General features: G+C 41.3%; 2 protein-coding genes and 1 long non-coding RNA gene across 4 annotated transcripts; 1 reads left to right on the plus strand and 2 right to left on the minus strand.

Moving 5' to 3' along the window:
• Positions 1–1,274: 1,274 nt before the first annotated feature.
• LOC146692660 (uncharacterized) lies at positions 1,275–14,440 on the minus strand. The gene is made up of 5 exons (XM_085432833.1): positions 11,066–14,440; positions 10,912–10,974; positions 10,737–10,799; positions 10,454–10,620; positions 1,275–7,662 (listed from the first exon to the last, which is right to left on the minus strand). The coding sequence occupies exon 5, from the start codon at positions 7,652–7,654 to the stop codon at positions 7,100–7,102; it is 555 nt and encodes a 184-aa protein (XP_085288959.1). The 5' UTR covers positions 7,655–7,662; positions 10,454–10,620; positions 10,737–10,799; positions 10,912–10,974; positions 11,066–14,440; the 3' UTR covers positions 1,275–7,099.
• Positions 14,426–19,344, plus strand: asb2a.1 (ankyrin repeat and SOCS box containing 2a, tandem duplicate 1). Of its 2 annotated transcripts, XM_085432827.1 has the most exons (10): positions 14,426–14,512; positions 15,149–15,499; positions 15,831–15,941; positions 16,032–16,201; positions 16,272–16,427; positions 16,947–17,192; positions 17,290–17,461; positions 18,002–18,572; positions 18,962–19,115; positions 19,217–19,344. In XM_085432827.1, the coding sequence occupies exons 2-10, from the start codon at positions 15,156–15,158 to the stop codon at positions 19,342–19,344; spliced, it is 2,052 nt and encodes a 683-aa protein (XP_085288953.1). In that variant the 5' UTR covers positions 14,426–14,512; positions 15,149–15,155. The 2 variants fall into 2 exon arrangements, with proteins under 2 accessions (XP_085288953.1, XP_085288954.1); XM_085432828.1 differs by lacking the exon at positions 14,426–14,512 and having other exon boundaries at positions 15,439–15,499; positions 15,835–15,941.
• On the minus strand, positions 18,542–19,262 carry LOC146692662 (uncharacterized). The gene is made up of 3 exons (XR_014915257.1): positions 19,200–19,262; positions 18,952–19,095; positions 18,542–18,607 (listed from the first exon to the last, which is right to left on the minus strand). It is a non-coding gene; the product is annotated as an uncharacterized LOC146692662 (long non-coding RNA).
• Positions 19,345–20,997: the final 1,653 nt, after the last annotated feature.

The following is a 20,997-nucleotide window of genomic DNA, read 5'->3' on the forward strand; positions in this document are numbered from 1 at the left end:
TTCCTTGAGAAGACAAAAGCCCTGTAGGGTCTCATTTAAATTGATTGGAGACATACCTTTTCTTTTTGGAAACACTCACCCTATATAAAAAACACGTTCAGAGCCCGAAACCCTGAGCCATTTACGCCTCAAGAGTCGCTGCAGAGTACACCATTTTCTTTGCGATCATCAACACTAACATCGTTCTTTATAACATGGCCATCGTAAACGGTAAGTAAAACAAAACCTATTATTGTGTGCTGTTCAAGTATCCATTGTCTGTGATTGTGTCTTTGTGAAAATTAAATAAAAAGACTTGTTAACATCAACATCTTAGTCATTTGTAGTTTGTAAATCATGGAAAGCACATTGCATAAAATATATCATGATCCAGCCCATCCTGCGCGGTTGGCCAGTTTAAATAAGCTACGTATAGCAGCAGGGGAGGCATCAGATGTAACACCTCCACTATCTCAGGTCAAACATTATTTAGAACAAGACGACACTTACACACTCCACAAACCTGCGAGGATCCATTTCCCCAGAAATAGAGTATTGGTGACAGGGGTCGACAAACAGTTTCAAGCCGATCTGGTTGACATGTGTGAATATGTGGCAGATAATGATAATGTGAGATATCTGCTAACATGTATAGATGTATTCTCAAAATACGCATGGGTTAGATGTCTAACAAACAAGACAGGGTGTCACGGGAGTGGAACGGACTCAGGCGCAGACTGAGGTAGCACAGTTCAACAACACTTTATTAATCACACTGGTGCACTATATACACGTGAAGGGGGGGGGAACACCAGGGTCCCGGGGATCACTTGGCTGGGGAGACACACTTCTTCGCACTCGCTCTGCTCCTCGTCCAAACAGTCTCCACACAAGCAGCTCAGCTCACTCTCCTACTCACGGGGTCCAGGGGTCACAAAAGGGCTGATCCAGGTAAACCTGTTTACACAGACGAGGGTAAGTCGAAGGCAAACACGGGAACAGTAGAATCGCAAGGAAGCCAGGCAATACTAACGAGAGTTACTCAATATTCCAGCGACGAACAGCTCAGAGCCCCAGCCTTAAGAGCCAGAGAACTGCAATCCGCTCGAGATCAGCTGCAGGTGCGTGGGCCAAGGGCAGGAGCCCAATCAGAGCTCCGCCCAGGCAGACAGGTAGGAGAGACAGAGTGAGAGAAAAACAACAAACACTTGTGGCCACACTGGGCTGGCCGGGGAGGCACAGGGACCATGACACAGGGACTGTTGTATCAGCTGCTTTTGAGGATATACTTAGTGAGGGTAGGATCCCTGTGAAACTACAAATAGATGAAGGCAAAGAGTTTTATAATGCAACCTTTAAACAGCTAATGAAGCGATATAATATCAAGCATTTCTCAACAGCTAGCGAGGTTAAATGCAGTATTGTCGAGAGATTCAATCGTAGCTTCAAGGGTAGAATGTGGAAGTACTTAACATCAGCCAACTCCCGGAGATATGTAGATGTCATACCAGATCTCACACAAGCATATAACAATGCTTATCACAGATCTATCCAAATGGCTCCGGCAGAGGTGAATAAGCATAATGAGAAGTCGGTCTTTAACGCGCTGTACAAAACGAGACCTCAGAGGGAACTGCGCTTTAAATTTAATATCGGTGACACTGTACGAATATCAAAACTGAGAGGAAAGTTTCGAAAAGGATACGAGCAGACCTACACCGATGAGATTTTCACAGTCAAGGAACGTATAGGGAGACAGCCCCCAGTGTACAGACTAGTGGATCTAGCAGGAGAGGTATTGAAAGGGTCATTTTATGAGCCTGAGATACAACGTGTGGTTGTTGATGAAAACAAAACATTTAAAATTGAAAACATATTGGCTAGAAAAAAAGTGGGTCGGAAAAAGCAGGTGCTAGTGAAATGGCTAGGATGGCCCAACAGCTTTAATTCGTGGATTCCAGAAAAAGACATCGTTGAGGCGTAATTAACTCAGATGACGCAGCTCTACATACATTCATTCAACACTGAGCATAGACTGAGAAAGCATGAATAAAAAGAACAACAATGCAGGCTTCTATGTAAGCCTCTTCTCGAATGCTTCAGCACATGTTTACCCGGGTAATAAGATATCTAATTTTAGAACAAAGCTAGCAAAACCTATTGTTTTGGATCAGCCGTATGAGGTCGCTGTTATAGAGATACAGTACCCACGCATATGGCGGACTTTTCCACAATCAGATTCGGAAGTGGAAATTCAGGACCCAGTCAAAGATGGAACCTTAGCCGTAACCACGATCGAACTGTCTGTGGGCCATTATGCATCTGTGGAACAGATAATAAAAGAATTTAATTTTAAATGTCAGCAGCACCAAGCCACTGGAGACATTAAAATGCAGTACAACGCAGTTAGTAACCATGCCTGTGTTATGGGGCCTAGGGGGACTATTCTCACATTTAAAGGGAGACTGGCGGAAATCCTAGGATTCAAAACAGGAGACCCGTTTGTACTTCATTATAAAAACACATATGCCCCACACCCCGCAGACATATACGGGGGAAAATATAACATCTTTATTTATGCAGATATCGTTGATTACCAGCTTGTGGGTGACGCCCACGCGAGGTTATTAAGAGCTATAAATATTACAGACGATGACCGCCGCTTGCCTATTCTACAATTTGACAGCCCACACTACACACCTGTGTCAAAGACATTAATCGACGACATAGAAATTGATTTGAAAGACGATCGAAATCAACACATACCCTTTTTATATGGCAAAGTGTTTGTCAAGTTACACTTCCGACCGATAACCCAGCATTTTTGAAAAAAAAAAAAAAGGATGGCCGTCTACAACACTGATGACTCAAAATATGTAAAATACTACTTATCACAGGCTGGTGGAGAGCTCGGAGGGTATGTTGGGACCAGTACACAATATGGGACAGGTCTGGGTGGGTTGTTCCGTAGCTTGTTTAGATTTGCAGTACCGCTGTTTAAAAAAGGAGTCAGCATAGTCAAACCACACCTAAAAACAGCCGCATCGGGCATAGTGTCTGATGTCATAACCAACATAACCAGACCCTCAACCACTAAGCAGGACGGTAACGGCTTGTATGTGTATACGCCCAAACCATCTAAGACCCCACCCCCAGGGCAGCCGTTGTCTAAAAAGCGTAAAACCACAAAACCTAGCAGGAGAGCCACCAAACGGACACCGTCACGCAGAGTGAAAAGACCCAGAACCAGTCGTTCAAAAACTGCAGCGTTTGACATATTCTAAATGGCACTGTTACACAGTCATTCGGGAGAATGTGTAAAAACAGAGCTCGATCTTTTTACTGTCCCATACACACAGACTAGCATTGAGAAAAGTACATTTATTGAAATCCCACCTGTATCTGCAATCACTGATGGAGGGCCGATCGAGTTTTACATCTCATCGTCGGGTGAAGATTACCTGGATCTAAATGACTCATATATCTACACACGGGTGAGAATCACAAACGCTGATGGCTCAAACCTGGCTAGGGATGCTAATGTAGGATTTATTAATTATCCTGGATGCAGCATATTTAGTCAAGTCGATATTAATTTGGGAGACCGGCTCATTAGTCAATCATCCAATACATATCCATACAGAGGTGTGATAGAATGTCTTATCAATTATAATAAGGACACTTTAGACACACAGTTCAGCACCGGGTTATTCTGTAAGGATACATCATCACACATGAATGACACATCTATAGAAGGAGAGAACCAGGGTCTGGTGACCAGAGGTGGCTACACAGCAAATAGCAGTATTGTTGAATTGATTGCACCAGTACATGCAGACCTGTTTTTTCAAGAAAAACTGTTACTTAATGGAATCGACCTGTCGCTGAAATTTGTGCGCTCTAAAGACGAATTTGCTCTCATGACAGCGGATGCCAATGCATACAGAGTTAAAATTGTCTCAGCCAGTCTCTTTGTCAAGAAAGTTAGTGTATCACCAAGCGTCAGACTTGCACACAGCAAGGCATTGCACCATGGCATTGTCAGGCTTATCCTGCTAAACCATTCCAACCAAATTTCCAGAGAAAACACTATATCAGAGAATTTTACCAGCTGATACAAACCACAGGAAGACATTTAAAGGACAGATCCTTGGCCATAACACGTGACGACTTTGGTAACGGCTACACTTTATTCTGTTTCAATCTGGAAGCTGACGAAGGACATTCAGGGAATGTGTCGTTAATTAAAACTGGGAACGTGAGATTGGAAACCCGTTTCAGAAATCCACTACCCCGTACAGTGAACCTCTTGTGTTATTCTGTATTTGATTCAGTCATTGAAATATCTAACATGAGACAGGTGCTCTTGGACCACTATTGAGACAAAAACGGTCATGAACACTATAGAACTATCAGCCGTGGTCGGCGGCATTATCAATAAAAACACACATTTCCTAGGCGTGTTAGCCTATGATCAGCTAACCACAGAACGGCTTCAAAGACTCCCCGCTATGGGTATTGTAAACACCCACCCTTCTACGATGCCAGGGGAACATTGGCTTGCTGTTTATATTTCGAGAGACAGACGCGGTTATTTTTTTGATAGTTTTGGACACTCGTTAGACAGTTTTCCCCCAGCAATAAAGATGTTTCTTCTAAAAAACTGTTCCACTGTTTTATGTTCAGGAAAACAAGTGCAGAACGACTTCTCCATCACATGTGGTCAACATTGTGTGTTTTTTTTATATCATATGCAAAATGGTGTATCTTATGCCCGCCTGCTTAACATGTATGGGTCTGATTTAATTTGTAATGATGCTATGGTGTGTCGATTTGTCAACAACATACAACCTGTTGCTGTATGCAGTGATTATGTGTGTGTGCAATATGGATACTGATATGTACTAATGAGAATAATAATAAAAACAACATGAGAGCATGATTTAATCGAGTCAATGGTATTTATTATCAAATCTCGTATATATAGATATATAGATTCATAACATACTTTGTTTAAACATAAAAGAAATCAAACATTAACCAGTAATAAAAGACATAAAATATTTAACAGTAATAAAAGAAAATAAAACAAAACAATTTAGCAGCAATAAGTGAAAAAAAAAAAAACATAACAGTAGAAAAACACCAAACAGCAAATATTTTTAGCAGAAAAACAATTTCTGCAATAAGAAAAAAAAACCTGAATTCAAAAATCCAACCACTCTACAGGACCCCCCTTTAATTTGTTTTTTTTATTCTTTATTTTTTTTAGTGTACTATGTCGCAGCGGTCCACCGGGGGTGTTCTTTTTTGGTGTGTGTTTTAAAAAACCACGGTCTTCAGACAGTGTGTGATCGGTTTTATACAAGGCGACGGTCTTACGTATGCCTGTGTTAGATATGGCTGATAACGGTATGTTTAAATCTGAGAAAGCTTTTAAAAACTCTGTCCAGCCGATAGGTCTCAAACCCTCAGAAGGTGTGTGTGTGGTTGTGACGGCTTTAATTAGATCATAAATGTGTGAACCAGGGATGGTGTGTTTATCAACAACAATTTCGCCTTTGTCATTGTAAGAGATCAAGTGTGGCGAACGGTTCACCGCTGATAGAATAAGTTCTGCATTCCTCCTACTCCTTTTAGGTATGTGTGTTAAAACATTCTCCGCAACAAGATCCCTCACCCCGGCATCACCATGAACAGGCGATGTGTCCAGTGACTGGGGTTGCACATCCCTGTTAAATTGTTCAGGTAATGATAAAGACAGTACATTCTTTTCACGGGCACCTTGTCTCACAAGGGTAAGGTATCTTTGGAGAATATCGCTGTATTTTTTAGCCTTCTCATACGCATCTATGTCAGAATCTTGTAACACTTGTAACATCTCCTTATCCAACTCGTGCTGAGACTGTTGTCTGATGCTGCCTGTTTGCTGCTGCTGCTGCTGCTGTTGCTTTATTAAGTCCAACTGATGTTGGGGTACCAAAAACATCTTTTGCACATGTTCCATTTTCACCTGTTTGCTATCAGACTGGTTATGAAAGGGATTGCAGCCCCTAATAACGGCAGTAAAAACCCTCCAGATTGGTTGATTGTCTTTCTCTTTTTCAAAGTTTTTATTTTTTTGTCTGCAATCAGTCTGATTATTGTTTTTTTCTTTTTTAGCTGTTTGTACTGCTGATTGGTCAGTGGAATGTTACCATGCAATACATTAAAGGCTATCTCACACAATGCATTGATAAAATCTAAATTTGAATTACTAATAATAACTCTGCGTAGAGTAGGAGGAGCCCTGTATATCATCTCCAACAGAGACAGATTCCTCCGCATGCGTGATGACATCCTTTCACCTCTTTGCTGATTTTTGTTTTGGAATGTAAACAACCAGACGGTCTGATAGTAAATTTGTTCTGAGTCTTAAATAGTCCGGGGTCTTAGCTTTATAGACTATTAAAAGATACCCGTATGTTGTGGATGTGGCATCATTAAACGCTTCTATAAAATATTTAGTATTACCCGGAAACATTTGCCTACCTAAAAGCATAACCTGATATTTATCTCTCGGATTTTTAAACAATATTAGGTAATTAGTGTTCAAGGAAATGGTTCTACTGGATTTTCCTTGAATAAACAAATTCTGAACTAGATATATACAACTCAAATTCCTATGATGCACATACTTTGTAAACACATTTTGTACTTCTAAATTGTTAGCTGCGTCGTTCATTACATCGTCTATAATTAACAAATTGTTCTTTTCTGTAGGCAGAAGGGTGTCATCAGCAAGAGATTCGGGTATACCGTTAACAAAGTTTATGTTTCTTATCTTAAGAAGCTGGTCATATAGTGGCTGCCATCCTTATCCCATAGTGATTCGGGTAATTTGTCAGGGCCTTGGAAGGGTGGCCATATCAGGATACATGTTTTAAAAATGCGCTAAATGTAGGATACATGTTTGAAAAATTATACATGCTTTTAAAAATGTGGTAAATGCAGGTTACATGTTTTAAGAAAGAAAAAATCTGGATGCATGTTTGAAAAAATAAGCAGGGTAGCTGTTTGAAAGATACGGTACAATACGTTTTTTGTTTTTTTGGAAAGAATCAGTCTTTCAGAGAAAACATTAGCAGCCTCCTTTGTAACACTCTGTGACCAACCGTAGCTGCCCGATTTTCACCACGTCCAACCCCACCAGATTGTGGTATGCCTCGGCGATGGCGTCAAAGACTTTCCTTACCGATTTCAGTTCGTGCAAGAGAGTTTCCGCCACCATGCGGACTTTGACGTCGTCCATTTTGATGTTGCGGGCAATCAGCAGATGTTGAATGGAAGGAATGAAGCGAGGGGTGAGGAGTCTTTTTCTGATGCTGTAATAATTTTCAGCGTAAAAGTCATCCACCAACACTTGCAGACACTCATGCTGTCTCTGGCTGGGGTGATCAAACTTGCAGCCGTTGCATTTGTCAGTGAGGTACTTGTTGATTACTAGGTTGACTAGGTGATACACAGCTGTTTTCACGGTATCGATAAATAAAGAAGATGCCCGACCGTCAAGCTCGACGGCTTGCTGCTGCTGCTTCTCCAAGGGGCTATAGTAACCGGGCGTGTCAGGTACTAATGAGCCCTCGTCCGAGGAACTGTCCTCCTCCTCAGTGTGACGCAGGGGTGCAGAGTCCATCCTTCTCGCTGTTTTGAGATTAAAAAAAAAAAGGTTTTTGGAGGAATGAGACGGCGGTCTTGTTTTAAAATAACAGAAGGTGGGGCGTGATCCTGAAGTGGGATGATCTTAAAGGGCGGGTAGGATATGTAGCGTTTGAAATGCAAAACGTCTCCTTATCAGCTGGAAATATTAAAGCCAGAACTTGCAACATGATACTTTTTACTTCATGTACAGGGTTTCCAAAATAAATTTTATTTCAAGTAAACAAACTAATACATTTGATTCAGGTAAAACAGATCATCACATTTATTCTTGTAAAGGGTTTTCTAAAAAGTTTTATTTCATGTAAAGCGTTTCCAAGGCTGTTAGCCGCGTTGCCCTGTATTGAACTTATTTACAGTTTGTCAGTAAAGGGTGACATGCACTTCTGGCCCCTGTGTTGAATGAGCCCATGTTGGGTTTGTGAATTTGACACCTTAAGGTTTTGAAGTTGGGGATACATGCTCCTGGTGAGCACAAGATGTCTGATATCAGCTTGACATCTCAGTTATAAATGGAATTCAAAATGTTTTTGGAAGTATGACTAACGTATAATCTGACTTCTAAGGTACGCACGCAAAGGCCTAGAAGACAAGGGGACAGTTTACTTTGTGCTATAAAAACACAAACCTTAATCTTTGATCCTCCAATTTTATCTTTCTGTTCTGGTTTTAGAGTCTCTGTTTATTGAGTCGTACTTTGGGAATCACCCTGTTGTGAGACAAGGGTACGCTGGGAGAGAATATGGCATTATACAAGCAGAGTGTTTTGGCTGTTTCTGTAGATCTAAGAAATACACCTGTTATTGGTTATTAAAAAGAGTTAGCTGTGGTGCAGGTTTAATTTATAATTGTTGCATGAACTGTTAAAGAATTAAAGACAGCTTTACACCGATAGTGCAGGCATTTTTTTTTTTACTTAAGTAAAAGTATAGCTGGTGTCAGAAATACTCAAGTAAAAGTTTGATAATGTATGGGCTCGGAAATGTGCTCAAAGTAAGAAAGTCAAAGTAGTAACCTAGCTGAATATTGCCCTGTAATAAAATAATATTAGTAGGTGAGAGTACAAACTTAGTCTGGTGGTGAACAGGCACAAGAGGGTCAGAGGCACATTTGGCAGCCAGAGCCAGGGTTAGAGTTCAGAGACCCTGAGCCTGGTGGTTGGGCTAGCAACATGGTCTGGTGAAAGAGTCTAACATCCATGCATTACATGGTGTTGCGGCTGATAAAAAACAAAACAAACAAACAAACAAAAAGCCTATAAACTGACCCCTTGTTTAGAGGTGATTGTCAGTTTGCTGGGTTTTTTAGAGACGCTGAGAGTGAGAGAGATCATGTTCTACATTACTTTAAAAGTGATTTTCAGAGCTGTTGATGTATGAAACACTGTCCATAGAAACATGGATCAACTCTGTTTATGGCATTGAGTGTTAAATTGTGACAGTTTCAATAAAGTCTGCAAAATTCTTGCATTTATACTGGGGAGCTAGGAAAAGTTAGACCTTGGTTGTACTATTAAAAATCAGTTTCATAAAAAACCAATTAAACCGATATGAAGAAGAATGTGTTTGTAAAACTAGTGGTAAAGTATGGGAACTATAAGACAGACTGTTTCTGTTATCAAAACAGTTTGTGTTGTTAATCCTGAATGATTCTTGGTCACAACATTTTACTCCACACACATTTGGAAAATCGCATAGTTTGACAATAAATATCCCAGTAAAGACACTTCATTTCTTAAGAAATATGCAGAGGGAGTGATCTTTATCAAAAGTAGAAGTTATATCTTTAGCTAAACCGTTGTACACAAGAGCTTTAAAAATCTATAGTGTGTGAGGTTGTGTAAGTAAGGGTTGGCTTGCCCTTCTCGCCCACGTGTGACAAACCATCTGTTGGATCATGGATTTGATGCCTCAGCATTGTGAAAGTGGGGAAACATACTCCTGGTTGAGCATACGATTTCTGCTTACAACTTAGAATCTCAGTTCTAAATGAAATTAAAAATGTTTTTGTAAGTATGGCTAATGTATACTTTGACTTCTAAGGCATTCACACACACACACACGCACGCACGCACGCACACAAACAACATAAATACAGAGAAGAAGAGGGTGTAGTTTATTACGCATCATAAAAGATATCACTAATCTTTCAACTGTATCTTTCTGTTCTGAGTTTAGAGTCCTTGTTTGTCGTACTTTGGGAGTCATACTGTTGTGATACTGGGAGAAAGGGGTAAGGTGTGAGAGGCAAAACCATCACACACAAAACTTCAAAAATCTAAAGAGTGTGTGGGACTGCTAGCTGTGTCGTTCAGCAATAAACTTATCTACAGTGTGTTAGTAAAGAGTGACTTGTACTTCTGTCCCATTAAACAATGGTTTAAGAAATTTCACTGCAAACTATAAAAGGAATCTGGGTTTAAATAGAACATAGCAGATGTTGTCTAATGTACTACACACTTTGTTTATGAATTTGGTAAACTGTTGCCTTTGTACCTGTGCTTCTTGGTGGTATTGATTGAGTCTAGCTTCAATCAAACATAATTTATCAGCTATTGAAGCTATATGACTCTGTTCAGCAGGCTGAGCGTCTGGAAGCTTCATGTAAGCATCATACGCCGGTGATATTTGAGAGTCTGTTATGCCGCCTTCTTCGAAATCTATGCGTGAATCAATGCTATTTCTGTCACATTCTGGGGTGGTGGGTATATGAACTAGATCAAAATCTGATATACTGTACTCAAAAACATCAGAGAAATCGCGAGGTAGCCACTCACTCGGGGGTGTTGCAGGTTCGCTGATGAAGATCTGTTCTGACTCTCCACTGTTGCACAAAGCTCCAGGTTTTTGTTGTTCTGGGAGGTCGATACTGCTTAAACATTCCAAAAACGTCTGGAATCGTACGGTGTCCTGATCATTATGAGGAGGGGTGCTGTTCTGCAGTCTGTGAAGATAGATAGACATGTGTTAAAACATTTTATACATGTACCCATTTCAAACTGAATAAGCGTGTCTCCCTCTCTATCTCTTTTTATCTAATTTATATATGCCTATGCTTACCTTGTAGTGTGCGTTATTCGGGATGGTCCTGCTTCTCCACACACCCGGTTCTCTGGCGTGGCTCTGTAGGTGTAAAACGGTCAGTTTAGAACATTTGTAATTGTTTAAACCTCTTTTAAATTTTTTTTTCTTTTGAAAAAATAATACACAACTATACATCCCGTTGTATACACACCTGATGTAAGGTTGGGCTCTGTGGTCGCGGTGTCTGAATGTTTTCCTGCTCAGTTTGTTAACCCTGGAACAAACAAAAACGTTATTACATAATTTAAAACAATCGCTAGTTTAAAACATACATACGTTTTAAAATCCAGTAATGCTGTACACACCTTGTGCCTGTTAGAGGACTAGTTCCAGCTGTAAAAGCGCCCGTTTCTAAAGAAAAGGGCCCTGGGCCGTTCTCCCGAACTCCTAAAAATTAAGCTTTTGTTTTAGGGAAAAAAAATAGTTTGAATATCCTATAATATGTTAACATAACACTTTTTAAAAATCCAATAATAGGTTTTGTTTTACTTACCGTTTACGATGGCCATGTTATAAAGAACGATGTTAGTGTTGATGATCGCAAAGAAAATGGTGTGCTCTGCAGCGAATCTTGAGGCGTAAATGGCTCAGGGTTTCGGGCTCTGAGCGTGTTTTTTTTATATAGGGTGGGTGTTTCCAAAAAGAAAAGGTATGTCGCCAATCAATTTAAATGAGACCCTTCAGGGCTTTTGTCTTCTCAAGGAATTACAAAGGAGCCGATACTTCAGACAATAGGCGGGGTCGCCACCCGACTGGTACACCTGCCCCATTTACCTTGTCGAGGAATTACAAAAAGAGCCAATACCGGCAACTTTAAACAATAGGCTGGGCCCTTGTTCGCATGGTACTCTCAACTAGTGATACCCGCGGTGGGCTTTTACAATCCTGAACAAATTCAAACAATTAGCCAGCTGTTGAAAAGTTGGAGCGGGTCTGGGCGACTGGTTTTAGAAGTATCACTGTAGCGTTTATTTTCTAAAGGGCTGAATGTTATTTGTGACTATCTGTTGTGTTAAAAACTACTCTGAAACCATGAAACCCCTTACAGAAGAAATGGCCCGTTTGATCCGTTTTTAAATAAATAAAATGCTTGCATCGGTGCAAGGTGTTGACACCAGAATCACAAAATGAGTGTATTTAAAAGACGATTAGTTTGAAAAGAGCGATACTGGTTGCTTTGGGGGAAAAGACGACATTGTGTGCAGCGTTTTAGAAGTATCACTGTAGCGTTTGCTGAATGTTATTTGCGACTATCTGTTGTGTTAAAAACTACTCTGAAACCATGAAACCCCTTACAGAAGAAATGGCCCGTTTGATCCGTTTTTAAATAAATAAAATGCTTGCATCGGTGCAAGGTGTTGACACCGGAATCACAAAATGAGTGTATTTAAAAGACGATTAGTTTGAAAAGAGCGATACTGGCTGCTTATAGCATTTATTTTCTAAAGGACTGAATGCTATTTGTGACATTTACTGTGTTAAAAAACTAGCTGGCTTTGTCTCACTCTTAGTTCAACATTCCGAAATCCCGACTTTTAAATAAAATGATCGCATCAACCCTGGAAAGAAACCCCAGTAGATGTGTAAAAACTAGTTAAATTAAAACTAGGGGTTTGATTAAATGAAACGCTTGTGAACATGCTGACATCACCCATTCAGAAGAAATTCCCATTTGCGCCATTTATAAAATAAAATGCATGCCTCACTGCAAGCTGAGACATTGTCAGATTTAGAAAATTAGTGTGATTAAAACACTATTACCAACACTTTTGACTAGAGCACACCCTCTTTGTTAAGGCGCACTGTGAACCAAAACAGCTTCCACTCCGCCAAGAATGAAACAAGAAACAAAGAATTGCTTTTAAGAACACATGCATAACTGAATGTTGCGATACACCTAAGTGATAAAAATAGTTTAATTAAAAACCCTATGGTTTGATTAAATTAAAACCCCGTTAAAAACACAAACTCATATAACCCCTCTGATCCCCTGTGGTATTTCCACACCTGAACACGCATGCGCACACACACACACGAAACTGGTCAAATCGGTTTGGTTGGCCGCCATCTTGGACTAGTGCCATCGTATTACTGAACGCGCATGCGCACACGCACGAAACCGGTAAAACCGGTTGTCAAACCGGTTTGGTTGGCCGCCATATTGGACAGGTGCCATCGTATTACTGAACGCGCATGCGCACACGCACACGCACGAAACCGGTCAAACCGGTTGTAAAACCGGTTTGGTTGGCCGCCATCTTGGACAGGTGCCATCGTATTACTGAACGCGCATGCGCACACGCACGAAACCGGTCAAACCGGTTGTCAAACCGGTTTGGTTGGCCGCCATATTGGACAGGTGCCATCGTATTACTGAACGCGCATGCGCACACGCACGAAACCCGTCAAACCGGTTGTCAAACCGGTTTGGTTGGCCGCCATCTTGGACAGGTGCCATCGTATTACTACTCTCAGTAGCTCAGTCTAAAAATAACACAATCGCACATGCGTGCCGTGATAACAATCCATGGATTTGTGTGGAGACTTTTGAATAAACAAAGTTATGACTGAGCTGAAGTTAAAACTCTGGTGTAACTTGAGACAGATCTGGGATTCATTCTGGAAAGTTTTTGGATTTCAGTCATGGCAGCTCTAAAATTTCACTGATATAAACACAAATTTTTTTAAAACGTAAACATTTGCATTAAATATGGTCTAGTAGTGGCTGTAGCACAAGAGATAGAAAAGGCCATGTATTAATTAGAGGGTTGGTGGCTTGATCCCTGGCTGCTCCAGTCTGCAGGTCAGAGTATGGACATGATACTAACCCCAGAGGTTGCAATCTGATGTGTTCAACAGAGCATAAATATTACATAGAAAGCACTGAGGCACAGAAAAACGTACATACTTGTGTTAAATATACACTTGCATATAGAGAATTATTCTTTAACAATCCTTGACAGGTGAAGGTTATGTTTTTCTTGCCTTGTGCAGACCTATTACTATGACACTCCATCGTGAGGATAATGGCAGCTGTTTGTTCTTGTAAGTAATGTTTCTGATTGGTTTCTAACAGTTTTTATTCTTTCACTTGCAGTCCTGGTGGAGATTTATACTTAGTTCTTTTTGGGTCAGGCTTATAGAGTTATTAAATCTTTTTTTAAATGACATTTTTGGCCATTAGGAAAAAAACAGAAATAAAGTTTCACTAAGAATCTTTAGACGCTCCTAAAAACCTCTAGTCCCTGCTGCAATCTGCACTCTAAGGGATCATCTAGGAATAGTGATTTTTTTTTCCTGAGGTCTGATTGGTCAGTAAGTGGAATTTTCCTGCCATTGAGTCTCTAATTAGGAAAATAAGATGCCCTGGAGCAAGTTAGGTCTGCTACATTGTGATGTACCTTAGTAAATGAAGCAACTTCAAAATCCTGAAAAAAAAAAAAAGAGTTAAAACTGAAGTTAATCTGTAGCTCTGAGCAGGTCTGGGATTATTTTGGGGGTGATCCAGTTTGTGAAACAGCTCTTCAGCATTTGTTTGTGTGATACAGCTTCATGTGACTCCACCTGCAACATTAGAGCAGTGAAGAGGTGGACCGGTCAACAAGCTCTGATAGCAGCTTCCTAAAATAAAACTTAAGTAACACCCCCACCCCCACGCTGGGGTCAGACTAGATTACAGACAGACAGCTGGAGAACAGACGGAGGAAAGGACGAAGCTGAAACTCAAGGGAAACACTGGATTTCTGACAGTGGTAAACAACTTCAGTGACTGAAGCTGTTAGACTGAAATCTGACATTCAGTTTTTCTGGCTCATTGTTTATCTCAGTTTCCTTCTTTTTGTTTATCTGGCCATCAAGATGGTTGTTATTAATTTTGTCCATTAAGCTGGGCTGTCTGCTTTAGGCTCTGAGTGCACACATTAAAAGGTGCTTTTTGTGGGTAATTCCACTCTTCTCCTGATGAAAATGATCGCTGTGAGTGTGCCACCAACTTCAATCAGAGCTGTTCTCAGATGATGATAAGATCTGTAAAAAACACAAAACTTTAACAGTAAAATAATCTGAGAGATTAATGCTTCACAAACTGGTTAAACTGGTGAACTTGAACTTTGAACTATATTACACTTTCTGCCTCCAAGTGTTACCAGCATGTCTTTAGCAGCTGTTTGTCCAGTATTTGTTGGTAGTGAACATGGGGGCGCTTGAGTTTCCATGCTTTTAAGCTTGCAGGTAAACCTTGTTGTAGTTATTTTTATTTTTTTTTAAATCATCAAACACTGAGTTTGTACAAAGTATGTTCAGAAAGACTTTGCAGCTTCTTTTCGTGATAAAATGATTAAGTTAGAAACAATAAATATCTGATTGGTGTCACTTCCCATTTGTTACAGTGACATCATGGCAGGACCCAGGATCTCTCGCTCCACATCATCTGCTTCCAGTCTGACTTCTGACGATTATTCTCTCTATAGTAATCTGAGTGAAGAAGAGCTGCTGCAGCTTGCAATTGAGCGCAGCCTAACTGACACACATGGCAACACCACCGAATCCAACACCATCAGTGCCAACAACACCATCAGTGCCAGTACCCCCAGCTGTGTCCAGCCTTCTCATTGTCCTGACAAACTGAACCCAGCCATAAACACAAACCAGCCCAGCTACAGAGCTCAAAATTCATTTCAAGCACAGACCACAGCACACTACAGCTCACCAAACCCACCACCTCAAAAGCCTCCTGATCCGTGAGTAGCCTCCATTTTTATTCTTAGTCTCTTCTGACCAAGTATGTGGATAGTTGAATATATTTAGAGCTTCGGATCATTGATGAGTTTGCATGTAGAGTGATTGATTGATTGTTATTGAATGTGTTCTGATTGGATGCAGACCCTGTGTCCTTGTTCTCATTAGCTGCAGGTTCTGTGTCTGTGTCCTGATTGGCTGCAAATCCTGTCTTCGTGTTCTCATTGACTGTAGTTTCCTTGTCTGTAGTTTGATTGGCTGTTGTCTTTGTGACTGTGCTCTGATTGCTTTCTCTTTTTGGAACTGTGTCCTAATTGGCTGCTGTCTCGTCAGGAAGACATTTGATGGGACAATCAGTCTGTTTGTCACGGGTTCTGGGAAGAGGATGGTGGCATATCGCAGACATGATGGCAGTCTGGTCCACATCTGTCCCGAACCTGAAGAGTGAGTTTAGTTCTGCTCCTAACATGTACATCCATTTGACTCACCTCTGAACAAGGTGTTCCAGTTGGCTGATTGGTCTTGTCACTGCAGGGAGGAGGAACCTTTGTTCAAAGCAATCCGTGAAGGTGATGCAAGCAGAGTGAAAGCACTTGCAATGTGCCCAGGAACAAACTTGATGTTGCCGAGTAAACCGGGCTGGCTGGCAGTTCACCAGGCAGCGTGGTTCGGCAAGGAAACCTCTCTGCGCATGCTGCTGTCAGGTAGGTTCACCTATTCAAAATTACAGAGAACAACTGAGCACACCTGCAATACCGTCTTTGGTTTGAGCAGCTCAGCCTGGGATGATCAACAAGAGGACAGAACATGGCGAGACAGCACTGCTGGTTGCCGTCAGTAGAGAGCATCTGGGATGCGTTGAGGTGCTCCTGGGAAGAGGAGCTGATCCTGACATCCCAAACTATGACAAAGAGACACCACTGTACAAAGGTAAAAGAGACAGGACACACATGGAGAAGAGAAACCCCCCCAAAGAAAAACAGAAATGATGATGCAAATGGATGAAAGGGTCCTAACCTTTTTTAAATGTAGGATTTTTATCCCATCTTCATAAGTTTTAATTAGGAGATTAGACTCTCTTTGACATCCAGTAGGAACAGCTTCACCAAGCCACTAAAAACAACCAATTTGACCAGCTCTGCATGAAATTTTAATCTACGTGGACTATATTTTGGAGATTGCCAATTTATAAACATAGACCGAGCAGTCATACCAGCATGAGTCCCAGCTTGAATCAACTGCATCTGATTCTTGTTTGGGTGAAATGTCCCTTTTATGTCTCCAAAAGTTGATTCTGTTCATCTGGACGTAGCGTTTTCAGTGGAAGACCGAAAACACTATGTTCAGATCAACAGAATCAACTTTTGGAGATTTACTTTTGGAGATTTACTTACCTGGATAATTGAGAATGTATCAAGATGTCCCTTTTATGTGTTTTCCAATCTGTAGCCTGTGAGAGGAGCAACCCAGCAATTGTGGCAGTGTTGCTGAACCACGGAGTAGTGGTGAACACTCGCTGCATTCAAGGGTGGACAGCACTACAGGAAGCTGTTAGCCGAAACAACCTGGACATCTGTGAGATGCTCCTGAAGGCCGGTGCCAAACACAGCATCAGCAACATGTATGGCATCACACCACTCTTCACCGCTGCTCAGAGTGGGCAGCTCGCCACGCTGCGTTTTCTGCTCAAACATGGTAAATAACGTGGTTAATGAACTTGTTGCACACTGAACACCTCTGTTGCCACTGAATTAACTCCACCTTTGACCCCACCCCATCTCCCATTTTGCAGGTGCTGACATCAACAGCCAGGCAGCTGATGGCGCGACAGCTCTGTATGAAGCCACTAAAAATGGACATGAACAAGTCGTTGAGCTTCTCATTTCCCAGAATGCTGATGCCAACAAACCAGGAAAGAGGGGACTGCTACCTCTTCATGTTGCCGCCCAGAGAGGAAGTGACACGTAGGTACACTATGAAATGTTTACCGAGTTGTGCAGACTCACTGGAGTTAATTTGGTATTTAATAGTGGCATTGTGTTAAGTGTGGCTACCTTGACTCATCCAGGTATTAGGTATCTGGAGCAATTTTAGGGAGCAACAGCATTAACTTTAAGTGTTCCCAGTGTTTCTAGACCAAAGTAGCGATGGGGTTTCGGCCACAAGTGGCCCAGATGTTCCTGGGCACAAGTGGCATTCTTTCTGGCCATGGTGTTTCTGGTCATAGGTGACCCAGGTTTTTCTGGTGCTAAGTAGCCAAAATGTTTCTGGCCATAAGTGGCGAAGTGTTTCTGATTGTAAGGGCACTAGGTTTTACTGCTTGTACAGGGCCGAGGTGTTTCCGGTTGTAAGTGGATAAAATGTTTCTGGCTGTGAGTTGCCATTGTTGTTCTGACTGTAAATGCCCCAGCTGTTTCTGATCGTAAGTGACCAAGTGTTTCTGTCCGTAAGCGTGACTAAGGTGTATCAGTTTAGGCTAATTGCTAGGTGTTTCCTGTTCCCAGCATAGTCTCCATGTTGATCCCAGCCACCAGTAAGGCCAGAGTCCGGCGGACTGGCATTAGCCCTCTGCACATGGCAGCAGAGCGTAACCGTGATGATGTCCTGGAGACTCTAATCGGGGCAGGGTTCGATGTCAACACCCAACTATCAGAGGAGTGGTCTAGGTTGTACGAGGACCGCCGTAGTACGGCACTCTACTTTGCTGTTATCAACGACAACATCGATGCTGTGCAAATGCTCCTGACTGCTGGCGCTAACCCAAACTTGGATGTGTTCAAGCCTGTGATGGTAGCAGCAAGGCAGGGCTGCATCCAGACCATCACACTGCTTGTAGAACACGGCGCTGAGATCAATGCTACCATCCCCACCCACCCCACTACTTTCCCTGCCGTGTACATGTTCTCAATGAAGTACCTGCCTATGTTCAAGTACCTGCTAGACCATGGAGGCAATGCCCTTTCCTGCTTCAATTGTGTGTATGGCAGTCGTCCTCACCCACCAATCAAAACCAGTCGAACAGAGAGGGATGAACTCCATGATATCGACCAAGCTGTCCCAAGAAGAGCCATTCAGGTGACCTCTATTTTTCCTTTTAATTTTATGTTTATCTGGTAAAATGAAACAAATCCAGGTAAAAATCAAAACAACAAAACCATTACCATAGCTACTCAGGTGGCCTTGTTTGAAACGGGGTATTTAAAAACTTTGTTAATGTGTGTGAAAAGGGGACATTTAAAGACATATCCAGGATAACTTTTTATTATCTAACAGTGATCATTAACATTGTACATAAGCCAGGTTATCTGAATCTAGCTCTGAGTGCATGCAGTTGGGCTGTATGCTTGGGTAATACCTGAAAGTACCTGGCAAAACCTTACTGCCTAATCACAGTACGGCCTTCAGGTGACCTCACGATAAAGTTAAGGTGTAACTAATTGTTTGATACACTCACGGACTGACAGTTCTGTGAGATGATATCCGTCCCCAGTATCTGTCGATGGGCGGGGCCAATTATTGATGTCTTGTTGGATTACGTCGGCCATGTGACTCTTTGCTCCAGACTGATGGAACACCTGGACAGTTACTCTGAATGGACCTGCATAAAGGAGAAAGCGGGTAAATCAAAAAGTGATAATTGATTCTTCTGCAATTTTACTGATTTCAGTGTTAATAGTTATTCTAGTGTGTTTCCAGGCTAACCAGTCTGTTTGTTTCAGCTCCACCGCGCCCACTGCTGCAGCTCTGCAGGCTGCAGATTCTTCACCTGGTTGGTCGCCGTTGGTTGAAGAAGTTGCCACTCCCTGGGGGTCTGATCCGTTTCCTGCAGCATCAGGAGTTGATGTAGATTGACTGATGTTTATAATCTGGATGGTTTGACTGAGAGTTATTGATTAGCTCTGATTTTTATTTTTATTTTTTTTAAGTTGGTACCCTGATGGTGCTGGAGACAGCAGTGGTAATCCACTCTTAATGCTGCACGAACCTTTTTTTTTTTTTAGTTTGGATTTTGAATAAATAAATGCCACAAGTCAAACCCCAGGGGGCACAAAGACTTGGCCTAAACAGCCAAGATGACTCTGAACTGTCTCTGACCGATTTTGAGTGATTCAAAGTCCAGACTCAAAGGTTTTTGTTTTTTTTTGGGGGGGGGGGGGGGGGGGGGGGGTTGTGTGTGTGTGTGTGTGTGTGTGTGTGTGTGTGTGTGTGTGTGTGTGTGTGTTTGTGTTGTTTGATGTGTTGACATACTGCAAATCAATTTCCCATTGGGGACAATAAAGTTACCACTGAGCACTGAGACTGATCATCTGGGGAGACTCCTGAAGGTCTTCACTAATGACTCCCACCTAAATGGAGACTGAGAGGGTCTTTCTGATCAAGCAATGCAAGGCCTGCATATTTACCCAGGAATCATTTGAGGATCTGAAGGTTTCTTGTTCTGAATAATCTGAAAGAATAGAAATAATTATTTTTTTAATGACAAAAGAAACAAGGAGAAAGACTGTGATCCTCATTTTCAACTCATGACATTGTGGAAGGACAAAAAAAAAATCAACTTGACGGGGAAATGATTAAAAAAAAATACAAAAACAAACATATTCTGATTTGCTCAGGGTTAATATCCCGAAGAAGCAGACAAGATGTCCAAAGCTTTCCTGACTTCACTTTATCTAAACTGCTTTTTGCAAGGTTTGAAATTATTTGTTTAATTTTCTTTAAATGATTCTAGAAGCTTTTTTTCCCAAAGTAACTGTTTTTTTTATCATTAATTGTTCATAAATTGATAAAACAAATCTGACTTCACCAAGCATTTTAAAAGGAAGATACATCCATCCATTATTGAGTTGTAGGTTCTTAATCATACTTTTGTCCCTGAATATTTAAATTATTCCACGTTAAACTGGAATCTGGTTTCTTCATTCATTTTCACCTTGTTTGAGTGAATATTCTGAAATATCTTGATAAGCTCATAATTTAGCAGTGCTCTAGTGTAATGTTCAGATGAACAGAATTGCATCATTAGTGTACAGTGAGAGCATTTTCAGTCTGTTACTAGACAGATTTGTGAACTGTTACAAAGATTTGCTGTTAGTCTGAGAAGCAGTGGTGATGGTGAACAGATGTTTTGTCAGCTGTTTTTGATAAATTGTTACTGAGCTGACAGCACAGCAACCTCTCATCTCTGTGTTTAAGTCTCTGTACCTCACTAACAAAGACTGTTGATTAGTTAATTGATTTGACTGTTTACTGATGTTTTGATGTAAATCGATTCTGTTTTATTGTGAAAGGGCCTTAAATCTAGCCTGGAAGAAACAAAATATTACTTTACCAGGAAAACAACCAGCATCATCCTGAATCGACTTCAGTCCCACTCCAGGTGAGCAACTTTAAGGTCCACATTGAAGCAGTCCTAACCCGGTCCCAGCTCCTCATCAGATGCTGCTTCACCTCAAAGTCAACTCTTCCATTACCAGCCAATTTTCACTGCCTGGTGATGGAA

The sequence above is a fragment of the Copadichromis virginalis genome, linkage group LG15 (assembly GCF_057382275.1).
Source record: "Copadichromis virginalis isolate Kocher_CV1m ecotype Utaka linkage group LG15, C_Virginalis_male_GT1.1, whole genome shotgun sequence".
Lineage (NCBI taxonomy): Eukaryota > Metazoa > Chordata > Actinopteri > Cichliformes > Cichlidae > Copadichromis > Copadichromis virginalis.

What these genes read in the sequence shown, in the direction of transcription:
- LOC146692660 (XM_085432833.1), bottom strand. Translation starts at nt 7,654, where the DNA reads ATGGACTCTGCACCCCTGCGTCACACTGAGGAGGAGGACAGTTCCTCG.
- asb2a.1 (XM_085432827.1), top strand. Translation starts at nt 15,156, where the DNA reads ATGGCAGGACCCAGGATCTCTCGCTCCACATCATCTGCTTCCAGTCTG. An exon ending in ATCTGTCCCGAACCTGAAGA is followed by an intron (nt 15,942 to 16,031) that starts GTGAGTTTAGTT and finishes TTGTCACTGCAG; the next exon opens with GGAGGAGGAACCTTTGTTCA. An exon ending in TCTGCGCATGCTGCTGTCAG is followed by an intron (nt 16,202 to 16,271) that starts GTAGGTTCACCT and finishes TGGTTTGAGCAG; the next exon opens with CTCAGCCTGGGATGATCAAC.